The sequence below is a fragment of the Theileria parva genome, chromosome 1 (assembly GCF_000165365.1).
Source record: "Theileria parva strain Muguga chromosome 1, complete sequence, whole genome shotgun sequence".
NCBI lineage: Eukaryota > Apicomplexa > Aconoidasida > Piroplasmida > Theileriidae > Theileria > Theileria parva.
Window position 1 is genome coordinate 2,466,184 of NC_007344.1, and position 20,344 is coordinate 2,486,527.

Here is a 20,344-nt window from a genome sequence, read left to right on the forward strand (position 1 = left end):
TACACATAGTATATTATATATAGTATAGTATATATGGTATAGTATAGTTAGTGGGTGTCTGGGTTTATGTATATAGTTAAGGTATTGCTATTCTATGTTCTATATATACTATTATACCCTCAGTAACATACTATAGTACTATAGTATTCTTAGGTATATATTTAATTAGCTCCCTCTAGGGGTATTAGTTTATTGGCTCCCTCTAGGGGTATATATTTAAGATAGCTCCCTCTAGGGGTATATAGTTAATAGTATATAATAGTATAGTGTTGAGAGTATATTAGGTATGAAGTTGGAGTATTATTCGTAGTAATTGGTGTTTTGTATGAGTTCGATTTTCTTGTCGATGAAGTTCCTGGTGGTGTCTCTGAGTGTGTTGAGGTGATGATTAAACTTGAAAGGTGCCCAGAATATCGTCGGCTGCGTACTCGTCGCTATAAAGTTACCCATACTCTCATAATGCTCACACAGTCTCATTCTCTACAATATTTATACTATTAGTAGTGGATACCATCAACTGGGTCTGCTTTTTGTTTAATTCCGTTGTTATCTCCTCTAATCGCTTCTTATTCACGTCATACTCATCCTACAACATTATGCCGTACTAAGTAAAACGTTGTGTTAATTCAGTTGAGTTAATTCAGTTGAGTTAATAAGTTGTGTAGAATGGTACTTGAATATCTTTTTGAAGTAGTGTTGACTGTTCCTTTTGTTTTTCCTCAAGTTTTGTGTCTATCAACTTCTCCTTCTCAATGTGCTTCAATATCTACACCAATTTACACAGTAACAGTAGTAACTTAGTAGTAATAACTTAGTAGTAATAACTTAGTAGTAATAACTTAGTAGTAATAACTTAAAGTAATAACTGAGTAGTAATATATGTGATTGCGACTTTTTGATCATCTTTTTCTTTGACGAGAGCGTCTTTGGCTTTGAGTAAGTAACCAAAGAGGCCAACTTTCATTAAACGCTTGTGCCTGTGAACTGTCTCCGAATCATCCTCTACCCTAGGCCGCTTCTCAGGCTCATAATCCATAAACCCATCGTCCTAACACATAACATTATTACTATTATATAGTAAAGTAGCTCCCTCTAGGGGTATTAGTTAAGTAGCTCCCTCTAGGGGTATTAGTTAATTAGCTCCCTCTAGGGGTACTAGTTAATCAGCTCTCCTTAGGGTATAGTAAGATAGCTCCCTCTAGGGGTATATAAAGTAGCTCTCCTTAGGGGTATATAAAGTAGCTCTCCTTAGGGGTATATAATTAATTAGCTCCCTCTAGGGGTATAGTTAAGTATAGTTGAGTAAGTGTGGAATACTTTGGATTTGCGTTTGGAATCGAATGAATTGGTATTTAAAACTTTATTTGACAATAATACATTAGAATCTCCATCTAACAAATTATTACAACCTCATCTCAAAAAAATAAAATTATGAAAATAATGGAGTAAAAATTACTGTTGAAGTTGGTGAGTTGGTTTGATAGCTTTTTGAGGGCCAAATTTACGGCTTTTCTCTCCTGGATTAATACACGAATCTCATCCTCCAGTCGCACTTCCATCCATAACACCTCTTAACACTTCTTAACAATAATAACACAACTTAACACAGGAATATAATAAATATAATGAATAAAATAATGTGATGAAATTATTGTAATTGATTGATTAGGTGGTTTAGATCTTGTTGATTGATGGTATAAATGTTGGGTTCAGGTTGTATAACGGGAATGGATATTTCTGGTAATTTTGGCAGGATAGTAAAGTTTGGCGATTTAGTCTGGTGATGCCACGTGAAATCTTTAATCAAGTGTTTATTATCCGGGAATTCTAACCCCAGCCCCGACAACTACACATTGGTTACAACTATATTTATACCTCCAAGTGGTTTACATACCACTCATACACCACACTATTATCCACAAATACTATACCCGCACTTCTATCACATTATTATTACATAGTAGTGAATAATAATAATAGGTATAGTTTAGTTAACTCGTGTGAACACTAAAGGACTAGGAACAGTCTAGAGTAACTTGGGAGTAGTATAGTTGTACAGTAGTCCTGTAGCAATGTGTTCCAGTACGGGGTCTCGAACCCACGACTTCTAGGTACCGTAGATAGTACTAACACACTCGGCTATTAGGGATATAACTAGAGTATAAATTGTATAATAATGAGATACCGTTCGATGATGGGCGGAGTGATTGTGTTGATGTGTAGTTTGGTGTTGTGTGAGTTTGAGACTCGCAACTGTCTTGACGTTGCTATTATCACACTGTCCCGCACACCACTAATCATCACCGATCCACTCACCACTCCAACACTAAACATCACTATTTACTATACTAATACTAATACTATTTACTATACTAATACTATTTACTATACTAATACTATTTACTATAGTAATACTATTTACTATACTAATACTATTTACTATACTAATACTATTTACTATACTAATACTATTTACTATACTAATACTATTTACTATACTAATACTATTTACTATACTAATACTATTTACTATACTAATACTATTTACTATACTAATACTATGTAAATGAGTAAATAAGTATGTGCAAGCACCGTAACGGAAATACCACAAAATAGAGTTAAAAGAATTGTAGATGAAGCAAGAATCTGAAGCATTCAATAGAAATATCCTACACCGGTCCTGTAATAATATTAACACCATAAATAGTACAATGTTCTCCAAGCTTATTGATCCCAGCCTCTCATCCTCAACCCTCAATATTCTACGCAATCATACTAAATTATGGATAATTGAGTAGATTATGACTAATTTGAGTATAGTAATGTGAAGAATTTGCGGAGAAAAAAGAGCAGCAAGAAAAAAAATTTCGCTCTCGGACCAGTCTACTCCATTGACTGGTCCTCGAGCTCCCTCTCCCACTCCTTATAGTATAATACAGTAGTATGTAAGTATTTATTACGTCTGATTCTTGATGTTCTTTATTATATAATTCTCCCCAAACTTCTTCTCCTCCACACTGTCCACAGTTTCTTCCACATCCTCCACAGTATTATTCACAGTATCTTCCACAATAGTATTGACAGTATCCTCTACAGTATTAGTAATATTAGAAGTGTTAGAGAATGAGTTATGTGATTTAAAGGCGAATTTAGCGTGTGGTTTGCTCTGTTTAATCTTCAAATTCAATATACTCAACACACCATTCAACTTCTAATACAACATTATTAACTATAGTAACTTTAGTATATAAGTATAGTAACTATAGTACTAAGTATAAAAGTATAGTAACTATAGAACTAAGTATAAAAGTGTAAGACTGAGTTAGTTACGGAGTAGAGAGCGGGATTGGGTTTGTTTGGGAGTGCTTGGTTAATTAATTCTTTCATTATATTTTGTGTTTTTATTACTAATTTCTCCATCTCCGATGGGAGCTCCACCTCCATCGCAATCTTCCATAAAGATTCCACTTCATATTCCACCTCATACTCCACATCATATTCCACTCCTTCCATTCACATTATTCACAGTGTTTATACTATTTACACTGTAAACATTAGTAACAAAGTTGGCAGAGTGAATAGTGAGAATGTGGGAGAAGTATAAGATTGATAACCCTATAATTAAAAATAATTTAGTGTATATATTGGAACAATGTGTTCCGGGGCTAAAAATATAAGGATAAAATTTTGGTTTATTTTATTACTGATCGCTGGGGAATTTGTTCGTTGTATTAACATCACTTTGGCTCCCAAGGAATTACGCTGCTTCACTTCCTACGCTTCCAAAGGAGATAAGATCATCGGGTACCAATTACCACTCTGTTATATTGGAAATATTATTATTTATTAGATTATTTGGTTATTTGGTAAATTTGGTGTTTTAGGTCTGTTGGTGTGGTACCGGCGGATTCGATGGCTGAGGTGAATTTATACAAAGTTGAGAGTAACTTAATACATAACCAAAGGGATAATCCTATACCATCGCTCGATTTCTCAAATCTTAATTTTAACGTATTTCCGTTACGGAGCTTGATACTACTCAGTTACTCAGTTATTTACCCAACAATTTTAACATTTTGCAACCTTTTGATATTTATTTATTTTTTACAATTATTTTTTGGTAAATATGTTGTTACTGCAGCAAAAATGACTGGGTGAGAAAATTTAAATTCGTAACCCGATCAACTTTTGTATTTTATTTTTTTTTACTTAAATTTTAGTAAATTTACAGGTGTTGGAGAATAGTTTTTATTCGTTGTGTGTGACGAATCATCATTCGGACTATGTGACGTTTGTGATATCATTTAGAGTTGAAACCATTTCCAATAAAGGAATGTCCTCACTTTCAACCGTTGAAGACCTCAAAGGCGTTATCACCTACGCAGAACGACTTCTCACTTCCGTATACAACCTACCCCATTATTTACTAATTTGCAACCTATTTACTTTATTTTACTTTTTACAATTATTTTTCACTAAATAAGTGGTTACTGCAGCAATTTGGTAGATATTTTCCTCCCCAATAGTTATACCATAGTCATACCATAGTTATACAGTTAATACTACGGAGATATGTGTGAACAGACTAGGGAGATAATGGAGCGTATGGAGGCGTATAGTACGCGTGAGTATTTGTTGTCGAAGATAATAAATAAGATGAACTCGCGTATTATTACTTGGTCAATTGTTCAAATGATCGTCGTTATCGGGCTCTGCTGCTATCAAATCTACCACATCTCCTCCTTCTTCGAAGTTAAATCTTTCGTATAATATACTCACATTTTACACACATTTTACAGTTATTCTTTTAGCAGCAAATAAGAGAGGAAAATTTATTTATCGCAACCCGATCAACTTTTGCATTTATTTTTTTTCTCACAATTTTCACAATTTTCAAACAAATTTGATAAAAAAAATAATAATAAAATAATAAATTAATAAAAATGTGTAAAATAAAGTTAGAAAATTAGAAATCTTCGTCGAATTTGATTTCGGTGGTGTGTTCGGTTTTTTGTTTTTTGATTACTTGTCTGATGTTAAGATCGACCGTGGGATGATTTAGCCACTCCACGTCAAAGTCTGAACTGTACAACGTTCTATACCCACACACCATCAACACATTATTACCCACCCACTCCATGTAACCCCGGAGAACATCTGTTAACACTGTTAATTATTCTTAACCACTTAACTACTTAACTAATTAACTATTAAACTATTGTAGAAAACTGTGTAAATAATACTTTGTGTAATGGCCATGAGAGAGAGTGGTAGAAATTTGTTGGCGAAATCGTATTCCAATTTTAGCGCTTCTTTAATTAGTTGTACGACGTCCGATTCGAGCATTTTATGTTGCAGTAGTGTGAATGTGCAGTGTGCAAATCTGGTGTGGATATGCCTGTCCTTACTCACAGCATCCAACGCCAAAGTAAACGTAGGCAATAACTTCTCCTTCACCAAGTAGTCACGGAGAATATTAAATGTGGCCGTGAACAATAACTTAGATATAACAACGAGTAACACACGTTTAAAGAAACATTTGTTCTTCTCACACTCGTTATAGAGCCACGTTATCTTATCCTGTCCCTACAACCATCATTAGAATTGTTATAGTTAAATGAGTTGTAATAGTCGAGTGAGTAGTATTGATCCCGGGTGAACACCAAAGTCAAGCGACAATTGGCCCGGATAGTAGTGAGGCGGGGGACTGCCAAGGGGAGCTAAGTAACTATATTACTATACTACAGTTTACTACAATATTAATACTATAGTAAGTCAATATAGTGGAGTGGAACCACCATATCTAGGGTGAACACCAAAGTCAAGCGGGAATTGGCCCGGATAGTAGTGAGGCGGGGGACTGCCAAGGGGAGCTAGTTATATATAATTAACTGATTAATAAGATACAATTGTGTTATCAAGTGGTTGATTGAGAAGTTGGAACATGGTACCGATGGTTTCGGTGTGGATATTTTCATCAGTGAGTTGAAATCCGTAAAACGCCCTGGCCTCTGCTATTTGTACCTCACTCAGTAACTCCAACGTCATATCCACTGGACGACATACCCACTTGTTATCACTACACATTTTTTATTCCATAATTAAGTAAACTATCATAACTACTATATTTGGGGAGTCACCCTATTTTTAGGTGTATAATTAAGTAAATTATGATAACTACTAATTTCGGGGAGTCTGGGTAAAATTAAGTAGAATGTGATAACTACTAATTCCGGGGAGTCGGGGTAAAATATGTTAATAAGTAATTAAGTATATAACTATAGAAGTAGTGTATTACAGATTGATATGAAAGGATAAGAGGTGGAAAAGAGAGTTGAAAAGGGGTTTTGGTAATTTGAAGAGTGAGTTGAGATCATCAGAAAATATAAAATCCTCAGCAGCCCAGAAATTATTCTCCACCTCCTTATACATTATCTATACAACATTACCTTATACTATTATAATGGTATTAAGGTGTGTAACTTAGGAGTAAAATGTGTAAAGATACCCAGAAAGTGTCATGCTCAATAGGAAACATAACCTAAAAAATATCAATAATAATTTAAAATAATTAATAATAATTTAATAATAAGTAAAAAATAAATAAAAATGTGTTGTACCCATCGGTTATGATTTTCTTTGAGTAAAATTTCGTCATTTTGTACTTCCTCAATGGAAGCACAGGGTAAATACTTATACACCATCGTTCCACTCATTTTCACTCAGTAATAATTAACAAATATTAACTGTTTATAAGGGGTAAAAGGGGGAAACGTTGTTTATCACCATAATTGTTAAGTAACGTAAAAAATTGTTAAATACTGTAAAAAATTGTTAAACTAATATTTTTTTTGTATTATTTTATTTTTGTAGTTTATTTTTAATTTTCCTGTAAAATATTCTCAATGTGCTGAAATCTTTTTATTTCACTTTTATATACAAATTGGCATTCAGTAAATTAATTCTATACACATTAATTACTATATAAAATGAGAATAACAAATTTGCTCATTCTGCCGCTTACGGCGTTAATCTCCCTAACGGGAACAACAGCGTTGACAGACGTTGAACTGAGTGAACGAATAATTGACTCGTTTAAGTTAATGTATAAGCAGATAAGTTACGCGTCGTATTATATGAAGCGTAGGATTGATAAGTTGGGATTTGAGCGTCCTGCGTTAAACTCCTACGTCAAGGCCATGACAAGTGATACGGAAAAAGTACTATGTGAACTTGGATTCATAGTGGAAAAGGAGTTACCACTCCGTACTTCTTCTCTTGACATTACTCACGGCTATTCCTTTGCACATGATCCAGCACATTTCCAGCAATATCCCACGGTGGAATCGAAGATCAGATCGGGAGTGGAACTGATGTTACATTCGTTCTCATTTTGGAAGTTGCACTTTAATCACTTGATTGGGTTTTTAAGTCTTGGTACCAGCAGGCCAAAGAACGACAACGTGTTCAAGTTAGTCTACCACGACTTTGTCATGATCTTCTTCCCAATCACCAGACTCATTTACCAACACTACAACGTCAAGTTTAAAAGTGTGAAGCCCGAGGAAATATATTCCAAGGGATTGTATGTGAATGCTATTAAACTGTTCAGCGGTACGGATAATTACGAAGGATTCAACGATGAAAGCTTGTTGATACAGCTGATCAAGAGAACTTACTGGAGTGACGCAGACCTCATCAATCGCATGTTCAAAGATATCAAGTCACAAGTTAAAACATTACCAAACTATGTACAGTCACTCTTTAACATCTTTCAAATTTACCAATCCAATCTCAACAAAGTTTAATTTCATACATTTGCTCATTGTAAAAATGTGTAAAATAGTTAAATTAGTGTGTAAAAATGTGTAAAATAGTTAAATTAGTGTGTAAGAATGTGTAAAAATGTGTAAAAATGTGTAAGAATGTGTAAAAATGTGTAAGAATGTGTAAGAATGTGTAAGAATGTGTAAAAATGTGTAAGAATGTGTAAGAATGTGTAAGAATGTGTAAGAATGTGTAAAAATGTGTAAAAATGTGTAAAAATGTGTAAAAATGTGTAAAAATGTGTAAAAATGTGTAGAAGGGGGTAAAAAATGTGTAAAAGGGGTAAAAAATGTGTAAAAGGGGTAAAAAAAAATTTTCCTGAATCTTTGTGAAATTAGTTTAAAAAAATAAAAAACAACTAATTAAAATGATTAAAATGAAATTTAAGCGAAATTTAGTGAAAAAACGACAATTTTAATTTTGATGTGGTGTCAAATTTTTTTATTTTATACATTAATTCATTATTTTATTCATCAAACTAATATTACAAAATTGTATATTAAATTGCATTAATTGTATAAATTGCATTAATTGTATTAAATTGTATAATAAAATTGTATAAATTGTATGAAAAATGAAAATTGTATTAATTGTGTTGTTGTTGCGTTTGGTTGAATCGTATTTGGGTACGGACAAGGAGGAGTTATTGCGTCCTGTGAGTATTTTTACGCCGAGTGCGAGGTTGGATTCCGAGTTATCCCTGATGAGTCGTGCGTTATTTGACGATTTGCATCGCTATTCAGCCCAAAATCCCTCAGACCAACTCATTAGGATAGAATTCTTCTTCACACATCGCTACGCCGTGAGATTGGAATCTTTACTTAATTCCATCAAATTATTAATAGACTCGGTGGGTGGTACGGAGTTAGCGAAAAAATTGGAAAAACCGATCGAACTTCACTATGACAAGTTACTGGAGAGTATTTACGACACTTTAAAATTAATTCAAGACTCAATGTTACACATTTTAGACCAGTATGAAGACCCGAACTATGAAGTAAAACCCAGAAAACACAACACCTTCACCACATACAACTCAATGTACAAATCTTTCGACACCGTCAACAGGCTAATAAAGATAATAAAACTAGAATTGACCCAGTCTAGACACACGGATGCGGAAAAAATAATCTATACACTGAGGAATAAATTGGAGTTACTGGCCCTAAGTGTGAGGATTGGGTTTTTGGAAAGTGTGTATAATTTAGGCTACGTAAAGGGCTTAAAAATGAGCTTTATACAGACTGGCATCTACTACCTAATCACGTACGAGTATGGAATTTCACACGAAATTGCCAAAACTGAGTTGGTAGAGCAGATGGACTACTTCGAAAGTTACATGAGTAACTATACAAACTCCTGGGAAAAGCTGTTTAACTTTGTTCTGTTTCATATCAAGGAACATGAACTCGTACTCGACACCTCTGAAACGCTACACAAAGATCTAACACTCATGCTCAATGATTTAAACGAATTACTATCGTCACTCACCAAATAACTCTTTTACCCGATTTATTAATTCGGATTTTCACGATTTTGTAAATAATTGCCAAAGTTGATCGGGCTACGATTTACCGAGGAAAATATCTATCAATATTGCTGCAGTAACTACTCATTTACCAAAAAATAATTGTAAATAATAAAATAAAGTAAAGAGGTTGCAAAATGTTAAAATTGTTGGGTAACTAACATGTACCCTGAGTATATGTGTAAAATAACATACTTGAAAATGAAGTTTAAACACGCTAAAAACGCTAGTAATATAATGTCACACTCATTGCTTACTTGATTTACACTAGATAACGTTAATATACCGTAGATATGATGTATAGGTTGACATGTGTAACAGGGTACGCTGAGGTGTTACGGGTAAAATTAAAATTACCCAAAATAATCACAAATAATTGATAAAATGATAAATTAATTTATTAATAATTTATTAATAATTTATTAATAATTTATTAATGGGATGGGATCGGGGATTGTGTGAAAAGTTCGGAGATGCGTTGGGAGTACAATATAGTGTAGTGATTGTGCATATAAAATGATATAAGAATGCACTGTGGGATTTTTTACACTTTCACAACATTCGCAAGATCCTTTCCATCCACGCCAATATCGTCAGATTATTATCCTTTTATTATTCTCACGCCATTAAATTTTTTATTTTGTACCATAAATTTCTTTTATTTTATCTTGTACCATAAATTTTCCAATATCTCGTAACGTTTTCCAATATCTTGTAACGTTTTACAACACTGTGTAATATTTTGTAACATTTTCCAACATTGTGTAACATTTTGTAAGATTGTGTAAATTTTTGTAAGATTGTGTAAGAATTGTTGGATGTGTCGGAATGAATTCTCCGTTGATAAGGGAGGATACTTTATCTGTAATGAGTTATAATGTGCAGTGTATCCCTTGGTACTTAGCGCCCGGTTATAACATCGGAATTAGGGCCCGGATCTTACCCAAATACCTCGTAGAACTCGTCAGGAAATACGCCGTCGACGTCTTAATCCTACAGGAATGCTTCGATAGAAATGTCTTCAACACTTTCAAACTTGCTCTACAAACTCTCCTACCCTTCTCCACCGATCTCATCGGTAAATTACTCTATTCTAGCACTAATAATGTTAATATTTAATGTTAATAGTTAATGTTAATAGTTAATGTTAATAGTAATGTTAGGTGTTAATTAGGGTATTATAGGTACTCAGTTACCCATCCCCATTATTTCATAATTTGCAACCTTTTTGGTATTTATTTACAATTTACAATTGTTTTTTGGTAAATAAGTGGTTGAAGCAGCAGATTATTGAGTTATTTTCCTCGATAATTCGTAACCCGATCAACTTTGGCATTTATTTCCAAAATCGCGTTTTTTGCAATTATTTTTCGCCAAATTTGACCAAATTTATTCATACAATTATATACTTAACTGACATACTTAACCTATTGTTTGTAGGACTGAAGAATGACTGGGACAGTACTGTGGACAATTCGAATCGTTGGTTAATATTGACAAACGGTGGCGTGTGTATAATGTCTCGTTATCCGATCCTGGAGCGTCATCAGTTGATCTTCAAAAACTGTCGTAACACATGTTCTCTAGCGTCTAAAGGCGCTTGTGTTGCTGTGATTAGCAAGGCTGGCAAACGTGTCAACGTTGTGGGCACACACTTACAAGCGTACGACGGGCCTGCCAAAACCGTACGCCAAAAACAGTACAAGGAAATTATTCACTGGCTTGAACTTCTCAGCCGGTCGGAACATGGAGTTTCAGATGACGACCCGTTCATCCTGGCTGGTGATTTGAACACTTGCTGCTTAACTGACACGCCCGAATTCAAGGCAATGTTATCGCCCAGGGAGAAGAACTTCATCAAATTCTCTCACACACTCGGGGATAAAGATCCCACCTACTGCTCAATCACCAATGATTACTGCAAAATGTGTACGTTACGGTGCTTGCATCCCTCAAACAATTTATCTATTTACTCTATCAACTTATTTATCATTTATTTACCCCCTGAACTCTATTCAGTTGTTTACTCTCTTAACTTTATTCATTTGTTTACTGTGTAGTTATGATTTACAGGAGTTTATTTACCCTCCCTAAACACTTAAAAATACAATTAATATGTGATTAGGTAATGTGGATTCGATATCGAGTGTGTTTGATTATATATTGGCTGGCCCTGGTGTGCGTGTGGTACATCCGCAAACTGTGGTTAGAGATAAGCTCCACGCGCCAATTAGAGTTCGCAAGTATTATCTACACTGTATCGGGACCTGCACCATGGAAACTTATAACCCCTCAGATCACTATCCCGTCTACTCCATTCTCGCATTCTAATATCATCCCTTTCTATACTTTAGTATATTATCCATAGTATTTAGTATTTAGTATTTAGTATAGTATATGGTATGGTATGGTAGTGGTAGGTGTCTGGGTTTATGGCTAGTAAATTAGTTGTAAAATACTATAGTACAGTACAATTAAGAGGGATTAAGATGGTGTTTACGGCGGTTTACAAGAGTATAGAGTGGTTTTTAGGGGTTTAAAGTGATTTATTAAGGTGTTAATTTAGTACTGTATTTATATGCTACTATACATATACAGTATATTATACATAGTATATAATATATAGTATAGTAATAGTATAGTAATAGTATAGTAATAGTATAGTATATTTTGAGGTGTATTAGTTAAGAGTATATAGTATTATAGTCATATAGTATAGATATTCTAGTAATACACGTGCAGTAGTACAGTATATTACAGTAGTTAGGAGTCTTAGGTATAGGTATTAATTGTCTGGGTTTTGTTATCATAGGTATACTATAGTACTATAGTATTAGGCACTAAGTATCCCAAGTATATAGTATAAGTAAATAGTATTATAGGTATATAATATATAGTTAATAGGTATTAGGTATAATAGGAGTATAGTTAAGAGTAGTTAGACAATACAGTACTCTAAATAGTTAAGGTATTAGAATATAGTATTATCTGTCAGGGTTTAAGTGTATAGTATAGTATACAGTATTCTTAGGTATTCTAAAACTATAGGATATTCTTAGGTATATAGTTAAATACTTAATTTAGCTCCCTCTAGGGGTATATAATTATGGATATATAGTTAAGTAGCTCCCTCTCGGGGTATACTAAGATAGCTCCCTCTAGGGGTATATAATTATGGATATATAGTTAAGTAGCTCCCTCTCGGGGTATACTAAGATAGCTCCCTCTAGGGGTATATAATTATGGATATATAGTTAAGTAGCTCCCTCTCGGGGTATACTAAGATAGCTCCCTCTCGGGGTATAATAGTTAATTTAGCTCCCTCTAGGGGTATATATCTAATTAGCTCCCTCTAGGGGTATAATAGTTAGGTATAGTATTAAGATATTAAATATAATGATTATGTTAAATGTTATTGAGATTAGCGAGTGCTAGATTAACGTTGAGTTGTATGGTATCATGTGGGAAGTTCCGGAGCGGTAACGTCTCTCCCAACTCGTTCATCTGATCCCAACGGTCCTTGTTATCAGTCACATGACTCAAACACACACTCAACACTCTGTTCTCATCACTCTCCATACACTCTGTAACTTCAGTTTCCTTATCCACAGTACTCCCTACAATATTATCACACTGTTACACATTATCACACTATTATAATATTACACACTATTAACTATGTGAATATGTGAGTAAATGGTTGGGAACTTGTGTTATGTTGTGGAATGTTGGCAATTTCGGTGTAGAGTGGGATGACGAAGATGGCGAGGAACCCGCTTTGTGCTTTGGGTAGGTGGTTGTGTTTATTGGGATCGCAGAGTGGTGTGATTGGGAGTCCAAGGCTAAGTTCCTCTAACCCTTGCGTGTAGAACTCCTGGACCAGACGCTGTGACCACTCCAAGGTTAAACGCCACTCCATACAAGAACTGCCAATGTCAGACGCCTTTATTAACATCTTACAAATCGTGTCAATCTCACCCTCAACCGAAAACTCCCTAGAAGCTCTTCTCACCCTACAACATATTCACACAGTTTTATTATTTAATTAATAAATTTGTCGATTTTGGAAATAAATGCCAAAGTTGATCGGGCTACGAATTGGAGAGGAAAATAGTTGTAGTTATTGCTGCAGTAACTACTTAATTAGTAAAAAACAATTGTAAATTGTAAATAAATATCAAAAAGGTTGCAAATTGAGAAATAATGGGGATAGGTAAATAAGTAACTAGTATAGATATGAGTTAGTAGTAGCCAAAGGGACAAAAAGAGTCCTATTGGGGTGGCTAACTCTGTAGCTACATAACTGGTGCCGTTGGACCTGACACCGTAACGTACCTAAACTGTGTGATTGTTTGAAAGTGATCTTCTAAATCGGTGGAAAGTATCAATTGTATGATTTTTCTCCTGACGATTTTCATTTCTTCTTTATCGAGAAATGAGAACAAGTTACTTTGTCTGAGAACGTTGAAGGTGAGGCAGCAGTGGAAGTTCTCTAGGACACTTTTATCATTGAATAAATGTGCCAGCTGGTGTCCCGAGTTAATAAAAAACGCATTTGTGAGTCCAGGATGCCCAATGTCATGACAAAGCCCTGAGATTATCAAAATTGTCCGGTCAATCACAGAAAGTCTGGAGTAAACGTTGGTAAAGTTACTCAGGCACAGGAGCTTCTGACATACAAAAACGCCGTGCATTTGGTTATGGTATGAGACGTTATTATAACATTTCTCGACCAACCCGAGGAAACTGTAAATTACATCCGTGGGAATGTTGAAGTGGGTTTGAAATTCTGATAGTAACACACAGCCTATTGAGATGAATCCCGTGGGATTCTGGCGGAAATAGTCCAAAATGCTAAAGTTCCAATCATTCAACAGCTGGTCCAAGGTGATTAACGGGGCATCAGAACTTACTCCTGACACACCAGACAAGGGAATACTAACATATTTATACTCCCTATCCACACCATCCACTACACAGTACCATTATTACTTAACTTACCATAAATAGTGTGTAAAATAGGTAATTTAGTGTGTAAAATACTATTAGTGTGTAAGTGTGTAAATGTGTGTAGGAATGTGTAAAAAAGACACGTTAGTGTCGAAATAAGACACGGTAGTGTGTAACAGTAACTAAGTGTGTAAAATACTATTAGTGTGTAAAAATGTGTAAGTGTATAAGAATGTGTAAAATACATAACTGAATGTGTAAATGTGTAAATGAGTGGGTACAATTGGAATGATTGATGGGAGTAAAATAAGAAGTGTATAGAGAGTTGAGTAGTTCGGATCCGGTTCCCATTTCTTCAAAGACTTTATTATATTTAATGTTGAAGAGGTTGGACTTTGTCAGTTGTGTGATTGAGTTTTCCAGCGTAACAAGTGTCTGGTTAAAGTAACTGCACGTCTCCGGCATGTTATTCCCAATCATGTTATGGATTATTTTAATCAGTTTTTTGGATATTGTTAGGTTACGGAGGATCAGTTCCACAGGCGCAGAGTCGGGCGGAGTGACAACCTGGTGACTGTGTTTAACAGAGTGTTGTATTTTCTCTATTTTAATGGAAGTAATTATCCAATTGTAGAAGGAAATACGGAGCTGTATCTCCGTAGAAAAACCGCCAAAATATAACAACACCAATATCAACACATAAAATACTATACGAAACAATCTAAACACACCAGTACAGAGTTTTATCAACAAATTTTTATATAATAATATTTGAGATAAATAATTCTAATTAGGAGTAAATAGTTGTAATAATTGCTGCGGTAGTAGTAATACGGGTAAGTGAAAGAGATGTGAGTATTGTAAGAGTTTGTGATGGTGTTGACGGAGTAAAAGATGATAAATTGTATATGGATCCATAAAGTCCTGGAGGTTCTAAACATATTACTAAGGTTGGAAACTCCGTTACGGAGTAAGGTCCACATATAGCCAAATAACCACATAACCAAGTTTATAACTATGTGAATATGTAAATAGTGTGTAAATATGTAAATAGGGTAAATAGTGTGTAAGTGTGTAAAAGTGTGTAAATAGTGAGGAAATGTGTAAGTGTGTAAATAGTGAGGAAATGTGTGAGTGTTAGCAAGCACCGTAACGGAGAAACCTAATGGGTAAGAAAGCGTCAAGAGTAATAATTGGTAGAATGCAGTAGACGAAGAAAACAGTTTTAAAAGACTCTGTGGAGACAATTAACTGGGAAACTGAACTCTTGAAATATTTTACACGGCACAAATACGATACCACAAAATACCAACAACCCCAAATCAAACTTATCTACAACATATTCACACAGTTTAATTATTTAATTAGAAATTTGGGGATTTTGGAAATAAATGCTAAAGTTGATCGGGCTAGGATTTACTGAGGAAAATAATTCTAATTTTTGCTGCTTCAATAACACATTTACCAAATTTAATTAGTAAAAAATAAATAAATATCAAAGAGGTTGCAAAAAGTGTAAATAATGGGGTAGTGTAACTAGGAGTGATTGGTTACGAGAACTAAGGAGTAATAGAGAGAGGTTTCGGCGAATTGATGAAATTTGTAATGAAGTGAACTGATGGGAATGAAAATAAGCAAAAGCGTCAAACACATCAACACATGAAATAACACACCAATCAAACCATCACTCCTCATCAAACCTACAAACAATTATTATTTGTCAAATTTATCGAAAAATAATTGTGAAAAATGGGTAAAAAAAATAAAATGCAAAAGTTGATCGGGTTACGAGAAATAAATTTTTTCACCCAGTCATTATTGCTGCTGTAACCACTCATTTACCAAAAAATAATAGCAAAAATAAAATAAATATCAAAACGGTTGCAAATTAGTAAATAATGGGGATGTGTAAATAGGTATCTAGTATAGATATGAGTAACTACACAAGTAGGCGGTAGCAAGCACCGTAACGGAAACCTATATTACCGAATGAGATAGAGTTAATTGGCCAGAAAAAGAGCGTAATGACAAGATTCAGAAGGGAGATAAAAATTAACCGTCCGAGAATCCAGTGATTAATATTGAGAGCGTAAAGTTCTTCCAAGTACTGATGATTAAATTTTAGCGGGAATTTCTTCATAAAGCCAAAGCCCTCGATGTTTCCCAACGAGTTACGCTCCACATATCCCAAACGCTTACAGTCGCCATGCACATCTATCACTCATTCCAATAATTACACTATCTACTCCTAACAATGCGTAACTGCGTAATTATTATTTAATTAGAAATTTTGGGTAAAAAAAATAAAATGCCAAAGTTGATCGGGTTACGATTGGAGAGGAAAATAACTCAATAATATGCTGCTGTAACTACTTATTTACGAAATTTAATTAGTAAAAAGTAAAATAAATATAAATAGGTTGCAAAAGAGTATAGAATGGGGTAATGAAAAACTTTGATTGAGTTTGAGGGATTCGAGGATATCGTCGGTGAGCGTCTGCTGCTTAGAATTGTCATTGAACAGTTCAGGACCCTTGAAATTGTAGCCGTAAATATTCAAATACGTAGGACGAATCGTTAAACTCAATACCTCCAACTCATTCTCACTCTTCTCCTCAATATTTCCACCTATTTCCACATTACCATTAACATTACTACTGTTATTAGTGTTAACACTGTCAACAGTGTTATTAGAGTTATTAGAGTTAATGTTGGAGAGATTGGGGGATGAGTTGATGGAAGGGATGTGTATGATAGAGACTGTCATTTTGTAAATTAAATAAAATAATCCGATTCCATAATATTTTACAAAATAATAAAATTATTATAAAGTAATGAAAATAAAAATATTAATGAAATTATAAAATAAAATTGGTAAAAAAAATATTCTGTTTGGAATGTGTAAAAAGTGTTATAATATATAAATTTATACGCATAGTTGGATAAAATAATGACATTATTTACTATATAAAAATCAAAAAATAATGTTTTTTCAACAATATAATTATTATAAAGGTAATATTTACGGATTCCAGGGAAAATATCAATTTTCGAAAAATTAAAAATTATCCAAAAAACAATTAAATAATTAAACCAATAATCTAATAATAATCTAATAATAATCTAATAATAATTAAATAATAATCTAATAATAATCTAATAATAATTAAATAATAATTTAAAAATTATCTAAATTCTATAAGATCTGTGAATTACTGGACACCGATCTAAAGTAAGTGGAAAAAGGGATATGAACAAATAAAATCCCGTGTGATATAAAACTATGAGATAAAATTGTGAGTGTGTGAGATTGAGGTGATTGGTTGAGGAAACTGAGTTAGAGTTAGTGACCTGACAAAGGATGGGGTGGCGTAGAGTATAAATAGATTCTCATAATATATGAAGTGTTGTAATGGAATAGATGAGTTTGGTAGCTAAGAGAATTGATATATCTTGTGTTTGTAAACTCGGAGATTCAGGCCCCTAGCCCCAACTCTAATCTAATATATATTCATACATACGCCCTTCCATATCTATCCGAATACACATTTATTATTCCACAATGCTCTAATTATAACTCTCCATACCTCTCTACTCAATAACTATCCCCCAAATTCCCTGATTCTCTATCGAATTTTGTTATCTATTGAATTTTTTTCGTTAAATTAGGAAATATTTTTGTGTTATGTATTGAATTTTTTTTGTTAAATTAGGAAATATTTTTGTGTTAAATTAGGAAATATTTTGTATTTTGTGTTATTATCTCATGTGTTAAATATTACACTTTACGGCAGTTCACTGCTCATTCAATTCATTAATTTTTATCAAATTTACAACAATTTATCGAATTTTTACAAGAAATTATCGAATTTTTACAACAATTTATCGAATTTTTCGTCGGAATTTATCAAAATTTTACAACAAATTGACAAATTTTACATCGGAATTTATGGAATTAAATGGCGGAATCGACAGTAAACGCTAAATTATTCGTCGGCTCCATACCCTCAAACACCTCCGAAGTTTGTTCCCAACTCATCTAATTACTTAGTTATTCACATTAATTATTCATTTATTTACTCAATTAATTAATTAATTAGTTAATTAATGATTTGTTTACTCGTAATAGTGTGAATGTGTAGGAGGAGTTGAAGGAGGAGTTATCGAAGTATGGTCAATTGGTATCTTTATTTTATATGCCGGATCAGATGAAGCAGAACAACGGCTGGGCTTTTGTCACTTTCGAAAGTAATCAATCCGCCTCCAACGCCATCGATGCTCTCAACGGGAAAATCATTTTTCAAGTACGTTACGGGGCTTGCTCCCAACTATTTAGTTATGTAGTTTCCACAGACAGCCACCCCAATGGGACTCTTTAGCCCCGAAGGGGCTTTAGTGATTAACTCTATTTACCTTATCCCCATTATTTTACAATTTGCAACCTTTTTGGTATTTTATTTTTATTTTACAATTAAAATTTGGTAAATGTGTAGTTACTGCAGCAGAAATTGATTTACGGAGAAATTTTATTTCTCCTAACCCGATCAACTTTTGCATTTTATTTTTTTTTACCCCAATTTTACAATAATTTTCTAATTAAATAATTAAATGATAATTTCAGGGTACAACGGTTGGATTGGAGGTTGTGTATGCTTCACAGCGTAGTATGGTTGAAAATCAGCCTTCGGTCCCAGCAGTTCCTGCGAGTTCAGTTTTGTGGCAGCAATTTACCACAGCTGAAGGTGTGCCTTACTATTACAATGTGAGAACTGGTCAAACTCAGTGGGAGAAACCGGCAGAGTTAATGGCCCCGGCGCGTACAGTGGCTGGTGGTTCCTCATTTGGCCCTCCAGGTGCTAACTTATTTGTATTCCACGTGCCGGCAAATTGGAACGATTTGGACTTGGTAGAGCACTTTAAACACTTTGGGAATGTGATTAGTGCCCGGGTCCAACGTGACTCTGCTGGCAGGAACCGGGGGTTCGGGTTTATCTCCTACGATAATCCCCAGAGTGCCGTGGTCGCCATCAAGAACATGAACGGCTTCAGCGTTGGCGGGAAATACCTCAAAGTACAACTAAAAAAGGGAGAAGAACACTACATGCAAATGGAACCCATACACTACCCACAGTACTCCACACAACTAACCAACCCCAATAACACACTCACTCCCAAATATCAAATGCACTATAATCCCTACTAACTTCTTATCTCATTGAGCTTATCGTATTATAGTATTGAGTTTATCTCATTGAGCTTATCGTATTATAGTATTGAGTTTATCGTATTGAGTGTGTGGTGGGTATATTAGAGATTAGTGTGAGAATGTGGGAAAATGTACAATAGTAAATTGTAATCTCTTACAATCTTTTATATATATTATGTATTGTTAGTATTTAGGAATAGTTATATAAAGTGTGTAAGGTATAGTACGGTGGATTAGTTGGCACTGTAAACTCCCGGGTATACCAGTACTACATACTATAATAATATGTATATACATGAGTATATTATGCCTAAGACCTATAACAGATACCTGAATTATATACCCCTAGAGGGAGCTACTTTACTATATAAGGGAGAGGGAGAGGGAGCTATCTTACTATATACCTAAACCTAGAATACTATACCTAAGACTACTCTTTACTGTATTATACTACTTATACTCTTACAATATTAGACTACTGTAATACTATACTATAGCTAGAATACTGTGCACCTTAGCTAATATAGTACTAATACTAAAGTACTATAATATATATATACTATATACCTATAGTATATACCCCGAGAGGGAGCTACTTAAATATATACTTATAATACTATATACTGTTAACTAATATACTGTTAACTAATATACCATACTATATATTATATATACTATGTATAATATACTGAGTATGTGTATAGTAGTATGTAAATATGGTACCAAATTAACACCTTAACAAACACTTTTAACCCCTAAACACCACTCTATATCATCTTAAAACACCGTAAATAGTATATCAGAACCCTGTAAACAGTACTGTACTATAGTAT

At 33.9% G+C, this 20,344-nt stretch overlaps 9 protein-coding genes across 9 annotated transcripts; 5 read left to right on the forward strand and 4 right to left on the reverse strand.

The window, feature by feature from the left end:
* Positions 1 to 265: 265 nt before the first annotated feature.
* Positions 266 to 1,675, reverse strand: TpMuguga_01g01193 (pinin/SDK/memA/ protein conserved region family protein; the record flags this gene model as incomplete). The annotated part of the gene is made up of 6 exons (XM_761621.2): positions 301 to 480; positions 512 to 586; positions 674 to 766; positions 893 to 1,048; positions 1,318 to 1,391; positions 1,457 to 1,559. The coding sequence occupies 6 exons, from the start codon at positions 1,557 to 1,559 to the stop codon at positions 301 to 303; spliced, it is 681 nt and encodes a 226-aa protein (XP_766714.1).
* TpMuguga_01g01194 (Tubulin binding cofactor C family protein) lies at positions 1,634 to 3,655 on the reverse strand. Its single transcript, XM_761622.2, has 7 exons — positions 3,331 to 3,655; positions 2,961 to 3,211; positions 2,711 to 2,762; positions 2,607 to 2,680; positions 2,186 to 2,326; positions 1,876 to 1,939; positions 1,637 to 1,846 (listed from the first exon to the last, which is right to left on the reverse strand). The coding sequence occupies exons 1-7, from the start codon at positions 3,511 to 3,513 to the stop codon at positions 1,649 to 1,651; spliced, it is 963 nt and encodes a 320-aa protein (XP_766715.1). The 5' UTR covers positions 3,514 to 3,655; the 3' UTR covers positions 1,637 to 1,648.
* Positions 3,542 to 4,844, forward strand: TpMuguga_01g01195 (emp24/gp25L/p24 family/GOLD family protein). The gene is made up of 4 exons (XM_761623.2): positions 3,542 to 3,804; positions 3,885 to 4,011; positions 4,232 to 4,402; positions 4,585 to 4,844. Exons 1-4 carry the CDS (start codon positions 3,653 to 3,655, stop codon positions 4,768 to 4,770), a joined length of 636 nt encoding a protein of 211 aa, XP_766716.1. The 5' UTR covers positions 3,542 to 3,652; the 3' UTR covers positions 4,771 to 4,844.
* Positions 4,845 to 4,957: 113 nt separating this feature from the next.
* TpMuguga_01g01196 (Ribonucleotide reductase small chain family protein) lies at positions 4,958 to 6,752 on the reverse strand (the record flags this gene model as incomplete). The annotated part of the gene is made up of 6 exons (XM_061305162.1): positions 4,967 to 5,157; positions 5,244 to 5,586; positions 5,908 to 6,079; positions 6,299 to 6,435; positions 6,509 to 6,541; positions 6,621 to 6,716. The coding sequence occupies 6 exons, from the start codon at positions 6,714 to 6,716 to the stop codon at positions 4,967 to 4,969; spliced, it is 972 nt and encodes a 323-aa protein (XP_061161727.1).
* Positions 6,753 to 6,772: 20 nt separating this feature from the next.
* Positions 6,773 to 7,825, forward strand: TpMuguga_01g01197 (uncharacterized protein). The gene has a single exon (XM_761625.2). The coding sequence runs from the start codon at positions 6,990 to 6,992 to the stop codon at positions 7,806 to 7,808; it is 819 nt and encodes a 272-aa protein (XP_766718.2). The 5' UTR covers positions 6,773 to 6,989; the 3' UTR covers positions 7,809 to 7,825.
* Positions 7,826 to 8,281: 456 nt separating this feature from the next.
* Positions 8,282 to 9,731, forward strand: TpMuguga_01g01198 (uncharacterized protein). Its single transcript, XM_761626.2, has one exon. It carries the CDS (start codon positions 8,402 to 8,404, stop codon positions 9,323 to 9,325), a length of 924 nt encoding a protein of 307 aa, XP_766719.1. The 5' UTR covers positions 8,282 to 8,401; the 3' UTR covers positions 9,326 to 9,731.
* A 33-nt stretch (positions 9,732 to 9,764) lies between these two features.
* sph (Endonuclease/Exonuclease/phosphatase family protein) lies at positions 9,765 to 11,701 on the forward strand. The gene is made up of 3 exons (XM_761627.2): positions 9,765 to 10,433; positions 10,796 to 11,284; positions 11,481 to 11,701. The coding sequence occupies exons 1-3, from the start codon at positions 10,184 to 10,186 to the stop codon at positions 11,684 to 11,686; spliced, it is 945 nt and encodes a 314-aa protein (XP_766720.1). The 5' UTR covers positions 9,765 to 10,183; the 3' UTR covers positions 11,687 to 11,701.
* A 1,026-nt stretch (positions 11,702 to 12,727) lies between these two features.
* Pde7b (3'5'-cyclic nucleotide phosphodiesterase family protein) lies at positions 12,728 to 17,211 on the reverse strand. Its single transcript, XM_061305163.1, has 9 exons — positions 16,760 to 17,211; positions 16,283 to 16,519; positions 15,860 to 16,005; positions 15,468 to 15,637; positions 15,140 to 15,238; positions 14,587 to 15,026; positions 13,691 to 14,327; positions 13,064 to 13,368; positions 12,728 to 12,972 (listed from the first exon to the last, which is right to left on the reverse strand). Exons 1-9 carry the CDS (start codon positions 17,070 to 17,072, stop codon positions 12,761 to 12,763), a joined length of 2,559 nt encoding a protein of 852 aa, XP_061161728.1. The 5' UTR covers positions 17,073 to 17,211; the 3' UTR covers positions 12,728 to 12,760.
* A 500-nt stretch (positions 17,212 to 17,711) lies between these two features.
* On the forward strand, positions 17,712 to 19,675 carry CELF1 (uncharacterized protein). Its single transcript, XM_761629.2, has 3 exons — positions 17,712 to 18,327; positions 18,448 to 18,609; positions 18,927 to 19,675. Exons 1-3 carry the CDS (start codon positions 18,265 to 18,267, stop codon positions 19,506 to 19,508), a joined length of 807 nt encoding a protein of 268 aa, XP_766722.1. The 5' UTR covers positions 17,712 to 18,264; the 3' UTR covers positions 19,509 to 19,675.
* The last annotated feature ends 669 nt before the right edge of the window (positions 19,676 to 20,344 follow it).

Coding starts and splice junctions, on each gene's coding strand:
- TpMuguga_01g01194 (XM_761622.2), bottom strand. CDS start 3,513: ATGGAAGGAGTGGAATATGATGTGGAGTATGAGGTGGAATATGAAGTG. Junction 2,763..2,960: donor AAGAACATCAAGAATCAGAC/GTAATAAATACT, acceptor ATGATTGCGTAG/AATATTGAGGGTTGAGGATG. Junction 1,847..1,875: donor GGTATGTAAACCACTTGGAG/GTATAAATATAG, acceptor ACCAATGTGTAG/TTGTCGGGGCTGGGGTTAGA.
- TpMuguga_01g01197 (XM_761625.2), top strand. CDS start 6,990: ATGAGAATAACAAATTTGCTCATTCTGCCGCTTACGGCGTTAATCTCC.
- TpMuguga_01g01198 (XM_761626.2), top strand. CDS start 8,402: ATGAAAATTGTATTAATTGTGTTGTTGTTGCGTTTGGTTGAATCGTAT.
- TpMuguga_01g01195 (XM_761623.2), top strand. CDS start 3,653: ATGTGTTCCGGGGCTAAAAATATAAGGATAAAATTTTGGTTTATTTTA. Junction 3,805..3,884: donor AAAGGAGATAAGATCATCGG/GTACCAATTACC, acceptor TTGGTGTTTTAG/GTCTGTTGGTGTGGTACCGG. Junction 4,403..4,584: donor CAGAACGACTTCTCACTTCC/GTATACAACCTA, acceptor ATGTGTGAACAG/ACTAGGGAGATAATGGAGCG.
- sph (XM_761627.2), top strand. CDS start 10,184: ATGAATTCTCCGTTGATAAGGGAGGATACTTTATCTGTAATGAGTTAT. Junction 10,434..10,795: donor CTTCTCCACCGATCTCATCG/GTAAATTACTCT, acceptor TATTGTTTGTAG/GACTGAAGAATGACTGGGAC. Junction 11,285..11,480: donor CAATGATTACTGCAAAATGT/GTACGTTACGGT, acceptor ATATGTGATTAG/GTAATGTGGATTCGATATCG.
- Pde7b (XM_061305163.1), bottom strand. CDS start 17,072: ATGACAGTCTCTATCATACACATCCCTTCCATCAACTCATCCCCCAAT. Junction 15,239..15,467: donor GACGCTTTCTTACCCATTAG/GTTTCTCCGTTA, acceptor TAATATGTTTAG/AACCTCCAGGACTTTATGGA. Junction 12,973..13,063: donor CATTCCACAACATAACACAA/GTTCCCAACCAT, acceptor ATAATATTGTAG/GGAGTACTGTGGATAAGGAA.
- CELF1 (XM_761629.2), top strand. CDS start 18,265: ATGGCGGAATCGACAGTAAACGCTAAATTATTCGTCGGCTCCATACCC. Junction 18,328..18,447: donor TACCCTCAAACACCTCCGAA/GTTTGTTCCCAA, acceptor GTGAATGTGTAG/GAGGAGTTGAAGGAGGAGTT. Junction 18,610..18,926: donor ACGGGAAAATCATTTTTCAA/GTACGTTACGGG, acceptor TGATAATTTCAG/GGTACAACGGTTGGATTGGA.